General features: G+C 40.0%; 2 protein-coding genes and 1 long non-coding RNA gene across 4 annotated transcripts in view; 2 read left to right on the top strand and 1 right to left on the bottom strand.

Annotated features, from left to right (window-relative positions):
• The window catches only part of tpgs1 (tubulin polyglutamylase complex subunit 1), a 3,471-nt gene extending 1,804 nt beyond the window's left edge, over positions 1 to 1,667 (top strand). The window contains exon 2 of the mRNA XM_014023532.1: positions 928 to 1,667. Within this exon, the coding sequence (XP_013878986.1) occupies positions 928 to 1,567 (640 nt within the window). The 3' untranslated portion in view covers positions 1,568 to 1,667. The remainder of the gene's footprint in view (positions 1 to 927) is intronic.
• Positions 1,668 to 2,883: 1,216 nt separating this feature from the next.
• On the top strand, positions 2,884 to 9,596 carry LOC106528391 (putative nuclease HARBI1). Of its 2 annotated transcripts, XM_014023544.1 has the most exons (4): positions 2,886 to 3,166; positions 5,316 to 5,864; positions 5,940 to 6,100; positions 9,033 to 9,590. In XM_014023544.1, the coding sequence occupies exons 1-4, from the start codon at positions 3,002 to 3,004 to the stop codon at positions 9,463 to 9,465; spliced, it is 1,308 nt and encodes a 435-aa protein (XP_013878998.1). In that variant the 5' UTR covers positions 2,886 to 3,001; the 3' UTR covers positions 9,466 to 9,590. The 2 variants fall into 2 exon arrangements, with proteins under 2 accessions (XP_013878997.1, XP_013878998.1); XM_014023543.1 differs by having other exon boundaries at positions 2,884 to 3,166; positions 5,316 to 6,100; positions 9,033 to 9,596.
• LOC106528394 (uncharacterized) overlaps positions 4,086 to 9,848 on the bottom strand; it is a 10,526-nt gene continuing 4,763 nt past the window's right edge. Inside the window, exon 2 of the long non-coding RNA XR_001311500.1 lies at positions 4,086 to 4,270. This is a non-coding gene — a long non-coding RNA (uncharacterized LOC106528394). The remainder of the gene's footprint in view (positions 4,271 to 9,848) is intronic.

A 9,848-nucleotide genomic window follows, 5' to 3' on the forward strand; every position in this document is an offset into this window, starting at 1 on the left:
AGCAGAACAGTAGCTAAAAGCAGCAGAACAGCAGCTTAAAACAGCAGAACAGTAGCTAAAGGCAGCAGAACAGTAGCTAAAAGCAGCAGAACAGTAGCTAAAAGCAGCAGAACAGTATATAAATGGAAGAGAACAGTAGCTTAAAGCAGCAGAACAGTAGCTTAAAGCAGCAGAACAGTAGCTTAAAGCAGCAGAACAGTAGCTAAAAGCAGCAGAACAGTAGCTAAAAGCAGCAGAACAGCAGCTTAAAGCAGCAGAACAGTAGCTTAAAGCAGCAGAACAGTAGCTAAAAGCAGCAGAACAGTAGCTAAAAGCAGCAGAACAGCAGCGAAAGGAAAGAGAGAAAAAGGCTAAAATCAGGCAAATTGTTGCTTAAATAAGAAAAACAGCCAAAAATAAAATAAAATAAAACTAAGTGCAGCTAAAAAGTAAAATAATCAGGATAGCTAAAAGTACCTAAACTAATCCAGGTAGAAGCTTAAATGAGCAAAATAGTAACTTAAAGCTAAATGTTGCATAACTAAAAACCAAAGGCAGAATAAAAATACTAAAATAGTGCAACTAGAGAACAGTGTTTTTAAATGAATAAAAAAACTATTTTTTGAGAAGTTTGTTTTGAATAAAGGTAAATATTTTGAAAAGGATCAAAGTCTTAACATCTAAGTTATAGCACACGAAACCTGATACAGCTAAATGTTTTACATGAATGGCTCAACTAGAGACTTGTACTTATTAATGTTACTCTTTCACTGGGATATTTGACTGTAATACAATGAAACTGAGAGTTTAATTGGAGACCATTCATTGGTTTATGAGATATTTTGCTAACAGACAAACACACACACTAGCAAAAGGCAGGTGCTGATAATCCATTCTTCTTCACGCTGTGCTCACACTTCTTACTTTGATTTTTTTTTTCCCATCCAGATCCGCTTTCAGCAACAACGTGCGTGTGGCCTATGACCTCCTCGACGTCACTGGCTGTCAGGGACAAGCAGGCGAGGCCCCTGGAGGCTCTGACGGCCCCTGCTCTGGTGGTCCCATGGGTGCAGGAGGAGGCGGGGTGAGGGGAGGACTCTACACGCAGACTCTGCAGTGCCTCTGCAGTGAGGGAGGCGTCCCTGCCTCCACCTCCGCCCCGCTCCTCCAGCGGCTCTGCTGCCAGGACCACGAGGCCGTCCCGTACGACGTGTTCCGCTACAGCGTGCTGACCTGCGCTGTTTTCTCCGACTACATCCGGCAGGCTCAGAGGCTTTACGCCGAGGTGTGCTGCTCGGACGAGGGGCCGGTGTCGCGGGCCCTGTGTCTGACCGTGCTGGGGACCTTAAAGGAAGCCTTAGAGACCTCTCAGGGCTGTGACGCGAACCGTTCTCTCAACACCAACACGAAAAGCAACAACACAAAGGCTCGCCGCTATTTGCAGGCCAGTGCCAGGATCTCCCCCCACAACCTGGCCCAGGCCATGGTGGGAGCACAGACACGGGGTCCCGGAGGCAACATGGATGCAAAGGAATTTGAAAATGCAGCGGCGGAGCTGTTCATCGCTCGAGTGAAACTTGTGTCTTAAGTCACGAATACCGAACAAGTCATCGTGTTATTCTTATCACGTCTGACACACTGCAGCCAAACGACACACAAAGCAAATAAAAACACTGACACCCAACCCACTTATTTCTCTTTGCTTTTAAATTTAATCATTTCCTGCATCTGTTTTATTAGAAATGTTTTCAGACTTTGAATTGAATTTTTTATTCTCTGCATCACACTGTTTTATTCAATTGCATTTTTTTTTCAAACAGGGAAAGAGATTATTCAAAACATCAAGAGGACATTAAACTTCATGTTGATGCTTTAATTTTTAATGATTTTTTTTATGACAAAAGTGTCACATTCTGAGAAGTTGGAGCAACAGGAGGTACCTGAAAATGTAGACAAGAGCAGTGCAAAAAATAACAATTACAGAGTTATGATACAGGGCACAATTTGCAACAAAAACGTTGGCTGTACTTATGAAAAACAATCTAATTATCTGTTTTGTGTTAAAGTTTTCTGTGACTTGGATAAATCCATTTTTTAGATTAAACTATTAAAGTTATACCCAGTGGTGGGCAGCTCTTATCTAAAAATTTGTTCCACTAGCTGTAAAATACTAACTCAAATATTTAGGTCCCCTAATTCTAAAGCACTAACTCAAAWATTTAGGTCCCCTARTTCTAAAGCACTAACTCAAATATTTAGGTCCCCTAATTCTAAAGCACTAACACAATGAAAGTTTTAGCAAAAGCTAATTCTAAAGCACTAAAATAACCCAATAAACCTATGAACATTCTTCAACAGACAACATGAGTCACATATTTCCATGTTGCTCTCTTAAAACTTATCATTGACATCCCACAGCTGTATTTGTGTTCATATATTGTTAATATATTGTCACCTAGTGGATAGTGACACATATAAACAAAATGTGTGACAGCTTTCACCCTCAGCTGTTAACATTAACGTATATCAATAACATTTATAGACCTCTGTTAGTGCTTCTAAATTTAGCCTATAAATTTAGCAAGCGCTAATCCACTAATAAATTTTAAAATTAGCAAAAGCCCTAAAGCACTAATCAGGAAATTAGTTCCCCTATTAGAGCTGATAGGAGAACTGTGCCCACCACTGGTTATACCGATAAAGTTGAGTCAATGGGCCTCATATGCAAGAGCCATTCATAGGAACAAAAGTAAGAGAAATTTAGGATAAGAACACGAACATGTTCTTGCATGATGAGGCCCAACGCTCCTTGAAACAATGAAAAACTTGTGCATCCTTTTGACGCGTTGCTGAAATGTCTATTTTCAGCCACAAGGTGGCAGCACCGTTCGCAAACACTCAAAAGGCAAAAGCGGAAGTTGATGATATTTAACTCTATGGTGGTAAGATGCTACTGCAGGACTTGTGGGTTGTTTATATGCTGCTTTCATTACGGTAGCTTCGTGCCCTTCGTATTGTCGGGATGGGAGAGGACGAGCAGCTGCGGTCCTTAATGTTTCTTATGACTTATCTGCTGCTGAAGCGACGCAGGGACGTAAACAGCGCGAACATCCAGAGGCGCGATGAAATCCAGAGACGAGTCCGACACCGACAGTACTTCTTCCAGAGACAAAGGAGGATGCTTATGGTTAGTGGCACTGTGGGTTTTATCATATGACTCCAACAGTTAGGTGTTTTATAAACAACATTGGCATGCAAAAAAAATAACAATCGTTTTACACGAAGCTGAAGTTAGCTTCCGATTCGGGAAATGACTAAAGGGATATTACAACTAATTTTTCACCACCTTGCGCGTGTTTAACCTCCTCTAGCTCAAAAACTACAACACCTACACTCTTCAAATCTGGACTAGATTATTCTACACTAAWAGAAGAATAATAAAAACTAGTTTGAGCTTTGGGAAACTTTTGTCTGATTTGTGAAAAATCAATAAAGTTTGTTTTTCATCGTTTTTATGCAACTGGACCACATTAGATCTGGTCCAGCTCAAAAACCATAACACCTGGATCTACACTAATAGAAGAATAATAAAAACTAAGTTTGAGCTTTGGGAAACCTTTGTCTGATTTGTGAAAAATCAATAAAGTTTGTTTTTCATCGTTTTTATGCAACTGGACCACATTAGATCTGGTTTGAAGAGTCCAGGTGTTGTGGTTTTTGAGCTGGACCAGGTCTAATGTGGTCCAGTTGCATAAAAACGATGAAAAACAAACTTTGTAGAAGTTTCACAAACCAGAGAAAGGTTTCCCAAATCCCAAACGTGTTTTTAAATATTCTTCTATTAGTGTAGGATAATCTAGTCCAGATTTGAAGAGTGTAGGTGTTGTAGTTTTTGAGCTAGAGCAGSTTAAACACGCGCCAGGTAGTGAAAAATTAGTTGTAATATCCCTTTAGTCATTTCCCGAATCGGAAGCTGGAATCGGAAGCTAACTTCTGCTTCGTTGTATACACTAAGTGACTGGCAGCTACAAATTTACACAAACATGACAAAGAAATCGGACACTGATTTAAAAAAAAAAATACACGATGACGATGGATGATAAAACTCGAGCCTTCATGAATATTTTATTTGTTTCAGTGAAAGCACTGAGTGCTGAATGATGAAAACTGCTGAGAATTGTTCTGAAAATGAATGAGCTCATTCCTCATCCTCGTCTCTCCCAAATAGAATCTCAACATCTTCAGCTCTGACACTTCCGGTTCTGTCTCCTGTCTTCTTGTCAGTGACATCCTGTTGTCACAAACAAACAAACAAACAAACAAACACATCACAGTAAACCCTTCCTGATTGAGCCAAACAGTATTGATATATGAATGGTTAAAATATCACACAGTCTGCAGTAGTAGTTTAATTGCAAAAACTGTTAACAGGAGAACAATCATGTGAATCTTAACTCAATAAGTTCTTGTGAGTCTTTAGTTAACCAGCAGTGCAGTGTGGAGCATTTTAAAAAAGATGAGCTGAAGATAAATTATTATGGAGCGATATGGTAATTTAGTGCCAAAAGGTTTCATTGGAACTAACCAAAGTACAAAAAAAACTATACACAGAGAAACAGTTGCCACAGTTAAGTAAGTAAGTAAAGTTTTATTTATAAAGTGCCTTTCACAGAAATATATTCACAAGGTGCTGATAACTACTGCTGTGTTCAAATAAACTAAACATTTAATTCTTTATTTTAAAAAAATGACATTCATCTTGACAGACATGGCTGTTATTCTCTGGAGTCCCGATTCCTCTGATTACTTTTTCAAAATAACATTATAGCCATATGTAAATATAGTATATCATAATGAAAATACATGCTAGTGAAATAATATTGCAGCATCACCACAGCAAAAAAAATATATTAAGAAGTAAATTTTGCTTATAAAAATAAAAAAAATAAACCGTTGAAGTGGTTGCTTTAACATTTATTGGTTAGAATATATTGCAGATATCAATAATTCATTGTATGCCTGGTCAGAACACAAATGTCATAAATCAAAAGAGGTTTTCTTATTCTTGTGGACAACCTGGGTATCTGAAATTTAGTTTTTGACTTGGAAGACCTGAATTGTAAAAATCTTCCCTGATGATCCTGAGATTTACCACTGGGCCATCACAAATAAACAGACAACCACACATACAAACTTAGATTCATCAGTTAACCTGACCGCAGACCGTAGGAGGACGCCGGAGCACCTGGAGAAAACCCACGCAGGCTGAGAAAGAAGGCTTGTTTCCGAAGCACTTCCTGTCAAAACGCTCATTTTTTATCATCTCGTCTCCTCAGATGATGATCGCGGGAGGCATCCGCTCCAACGTCCGCATCCGCACACGTCCCTGGACCACAACTCCTCGCTCGGACTGGTGGGAGCGGGTGGTGATGACCGAGTTCCAGCCCTCCGACTGGCTGGATAAGTTCCGGATGAGCCGAGAGACCTTCTTTTACCTCTGCGACAAGCTGAGGCCCCGCCTGGCCCGCCAGGACACCAGCTTCCGCCTGGCCCTGCCGGTGGAGAAGCGCGTCGCCGTGGCCCTGTGGCGGCTGGCGTCCAACGTGGAGTACCGCACCATCAGCTCCCTGTTCGGCGTAGGGAAGTCCACCGTGTGCAGGTGCGTTCGAGACATGTGTCACGCCATCGTGGCGCTCCTCAGCTCCATCTACCTGCGGCCCCCCAGCGAGCAGGAGCTGGAGGACTCCGCTCAGCTCTTCCTGGCCTACTGGGGCTTCCCCCACTGCGTCGCTGCCGTAGCCACACTTCACACCGCCATCATCACCCCGTCGAGCAACGCGTCCGACTACGCCAACCCTGCCGGCTGGCTCTCGGTTTTGTCTCAGGTAGAGAGAACTTCAGTTGAAGCCTCCGCTGCTGGTGCTCGCTCTCACGCTGCCTGTTTTTGTGGGCTCCCTCAGGTGGCTGTCAGCGCCCGCGGCCTCTTCTGGGACGTGTGTGCCAGCTTCCCCGGTGGAACAGATCCAGCTGACATCTTCCAGAACTCTTCACTGTGGGCCACAGCTGCTGAGGGGGGGCTGTCTCCTGCCCCGACACCTATTTTCATGGGGCGACCCCTCAGGTAAAGTTACTACCCCACACTGGGGCTGCACTTTTATTAAACAATCATATATAACACCGTTAGCTTTGCCTAACTATTTCCTTCTTCACAAAATGTGGAAATGTTTTAATTCATGTTAGTTTATTTCCAAGATAAACCATATTTGTGACCCATTATATCGAAATGAGGATTACATCAAATTTGGTCAAAATGACCTAATTACATTTTCAGATTTCTGGCTTTAAAAGCTACATTTTGACACCTGGATCATCCTGATATCATAAGCTTATCCAGAAATATGACATGATTTGTCTTGTTGGTTACTACATTACATTAATATTTGATCTGAATCCTAATTTTTTTGTAAATTTATTGAGTGATTTAGAGTAAACCTCAAATAATATTTGTATATTAAGATTTCCCAGTTGGAAAGAAACAAAAAAGTTCTAGGTCACAGAGAAAAATTCACAATTTTAAAGAGATCCCCGATTAGTTGTAACATTAGACTTTATTTGATAAACATATATTTTAACTGTAAAATAAAGACTGTAAAAATACTGTAGGATGTTCAGTTTTTATCATTTTTAAACTAAAAGTTTAAAAAATATATTACACGGACGGGGTCATTTCATTTACACGCAAAGCATTCTGGGTAAATGATTATGTCAACTAGGTCAAGCTGAGGTTCTTCTTCCATGAAGCAGCTCTGTTGTCCTCCATCTATATTTTCAGTTACAGGCTGAGTCATTTCTACCTTCTCCTCTCTGTCAACGCTCTCTGGTTTCATTTAAAAGAGTCGATCATCAGATATTGTCCAAGATTAACCTTCAGGGTGGATATAGCTCGCTAGCAGCCTCGCACCGAGGACCTATCCACGTCATCATTTACCCAGAATGCTTTGCATATAAATAAAATGGCCCCACCCGTGTACTATATTTTTAAACTTTTAGGTTTAAAAATTATAAAAACTAAACATCCTACAGTAGTTTTACACAGTTAAAATATATGTTGATTAAATAAAGTCTAATGTTACAACTAATCGGGGATCCCTTCAAGGCGTTTTTCCTCAAAATCAGTTTTTTTTTGTTGCTACTGCTCAAAAAGATGCCTCAAAAAAATTTTAGGAGTATATTTTAGACAGTTCTTTCAGTTCATTATATTTTGACAAAATGCAATTTTTGCACGCTTTTAAATCAAAACCCTATCTGCCTATTTCTCCACATTTCAATTTTGGACTTAATCCTCGTTTTGATGTGATGGGTCAAATTTGAGCTTTAGATTATATATTGTTGTAACTCTTACAGCATATTTATCTAATTTTATTTTGTAGTAAGAAGAAATACTTGCAACGTTTAAAACTCACAGTGGCAGGTAGTGATGGGCACCGTTTCACTAATCAGCTAACAGCTAATAGTGGAACTAATGTTTTGTTTAATTTAGTAGCATTTTCGCTGCCTTTGGAACCATCTGCAGACCAATTAGAATCTGTGTCTGGCTCGTTCTTTGGGTTTTCTGTTTCAAAATAAAACAAGAAAAAAATAGTTTGTTTTTGTGTTTTATTTTTTTGTTTGAAAACTAATCTAGAGAAACGACATTTGCAAAATAAAAAGACTTTTATTTTGTTTTATTTTATTTTAACGATTAAAGCAAAGACAAACTTTATATTTGGGACCTTCTGGCAGAACTGTAAATCCCAGCCTGAACAAGAGCATTACGTTTTCACTTCCCACCTTGTTTGTCTTATTTACAGGGAGTCGACTCATCTCGGAGAGAGCTGATGAAATTATCGTAAACAAAATTGCTTTATTATTCCAAGTTCTGCAGAATAGGGTTTGAGTGCAGCCAGTTGTGAATATAATTTAAGCAGTCTTCAACCACTATAAACTCTTCTTCTTTGGTGACTTCTGTCATTTCCAGTATCTCTACACGTTAAAACAACAACTGTGTTTATTAAAAATAAAACAACCACGTTGTTTTTCCATTTTCAAACTCTTAATGTAAAAACGTAAAATCAAGCTAATTAAAAATCCTCAGTTTGATTTTTTTTGTTAGCTATTTAAATCCAATATAAATAAAATACATGGTTTCTTTTTTAACGTGATATCAGAAATGATGAAAGCCGCCAAAGAAGATGAGTTTACAGTGGTTGGAAGACTGCTAAAATACGTTAAAGTTATTGGATGTACTCAAATCCGATTCTGCATAACTTAGAATATTAAAGCAATTTTGGTTATGGTAAAATAACTCTAAAGATGCGTCAACTACTAAAAAGGCCATTTCTAAAGTCCTTAGTGAAAATGTAATGCACCAGGATTTCAGGCCATGGTGATTTCTGGTTCATTCAGTAAGGAAAACATATTGCAAAATATTGAATGACAAAATGTAAAGCTTGTCTTTGCTTTAACCATTGAAATTTAGAAAAAAGTTCGCTTTTTCAATTTTGCAATTGTCATTTTTCTAATGTAGTTTTAAAACAAAAAACTAAAAAAATCAATAGATTATTTGTTTTATTTTGAAATGAGAAAAACAAAAAACCATACATGGATTAATTAGCGTCCTCTAAATTCAGTTTGTCATTTTAAAACAGCTAACACTAAGTGAAGATCTTGAACATGATATATCCAGCATGAAATATTGTTTGACATGTTAGACACCCATACACTTTTTGTTTTTATCTCTGCCCTCACAGGGCTTTCCCTGTTGTAAATACCAGAAAAAACCTCTGAGTCATGGTGTCTGCTTACAGCTAATAACACTTTAACACAAAACCATACAAAAGCACATCAACAAGAACAAGGGTTCAGAAAATTAATCCTGACAGTTTTACCCAGAATCCTTCGCAGCGCACATGTGACACAGCGTCCCATTGACTCTTTGCTTTGTTGTAATGAACTCCTCTGTGTCTTGTGCCCTGTCGTTGCGTCAGTGAGTCCAACACGTTTCTTGTCGTCAGGTATGTGTTGCTCGGGGAGGCTTGCTACCCGCTCCAGAGCTGGCTGATGAAGGCCTACCCCGAGGAGCGGAGCCGCAGGGCGAGTCGCAGCACGCTGACGGAGCCACAGCAGCTGTTCAACTGGCAGCTCCGCCGGGCGCTGCGCGTGTCCGAGGAGGCGCTGCTGAAGCTGAGGGCGCGCTGGCAGTGTCTGAGCAAGAGGAACGACTGCGGGCTGGACGTGGTGCCCACCATGATCCTGGCTTGCTGCATCCTGCACAACATGTGCGAGTCCCACGGAGACACCTTTAAAGCCGACTGGCAGGTCGAGGTCTCCGAGGCGGAGAGTCCGCAGCCCACTCACAAGACGCTCCTCTCAACCAGCATGGACCAAAGTAATGCAGAGGAGGTCCGAGGCCTCTTCTGTGACTACTTCCAACTGCAGAACCACTGAGCTGAAACTATAAACTGCTTTGATACAGCAGCAGTGTGTTAGAGCAGTGGTTCCCAAACTTTTTATCTTCTGACCCACAAAATATCCATGGCAAAAACTTGTGACCCCAAATATTACTGGTCTGAGTACACGAACTTCATTAATAACCCTAAAAACACAGGCTTTTTGACAATCTAAACAGCTTGTACACAAATATAAATACTTATTTATACTTATTTTGTGTTTTTTAATAATTATAGGGAAATTTTTACATATGCAATTATTTTATTACCCTTTAAATTGGTTTCTGGAGTCCCAAGCCCAACTTTGGGAACCAAAGTGCAGTGGTTCCCAAACTTTTCAGCTTTTGACCCACAAAATAACAGTAGCAGAGACCTGTGCCC

This window comes from Austrofundulus limnaeus, unplaced genomic scaffold, assembly GCF_001266775.1.
Source record: "Austrofundulus limnaeus strain Quisiro unplaced genomic scaffold, Austrofundulus_limnaeus-1.0 Scaffold376, whole genome shotgun sequence".
Lineage (NCBI taxonomy): Eukaryota > Metazoa > Chordata > Actinopteri > Cyprinodontiformes > Rivulidae > Austrofundulus > Austrofundulus limnaeus.

What these genes read in the sequence shown, in the direction of transcription:
- LOC106528391 (XM_014023543.1), top strand. Translation starts at nt 3,002, where the DNA reads ATGGGAGAGGACGAGCAGCTGCGGTCCTTAATGTTTCTTATGACTTAT. An exon ending in GACAAAGGAGGATGCTTATG is followed by an intron (nt 3,167 to 5,315) that starts GTTAGTGGCACT and finishes TCGTCTCCTCAG; the next exon opens with ATGATGATCGCGGGAGGCAT. An exon ending in TTCATGGGGCGACCCCTCAG is followed by an intron (nt 6,101 to 9,032) that starts GTAAAGTTACTA and finishes TCTTGTCGTCAG; the next exon opens with GTATGTGTTGCTCGGGGAGG.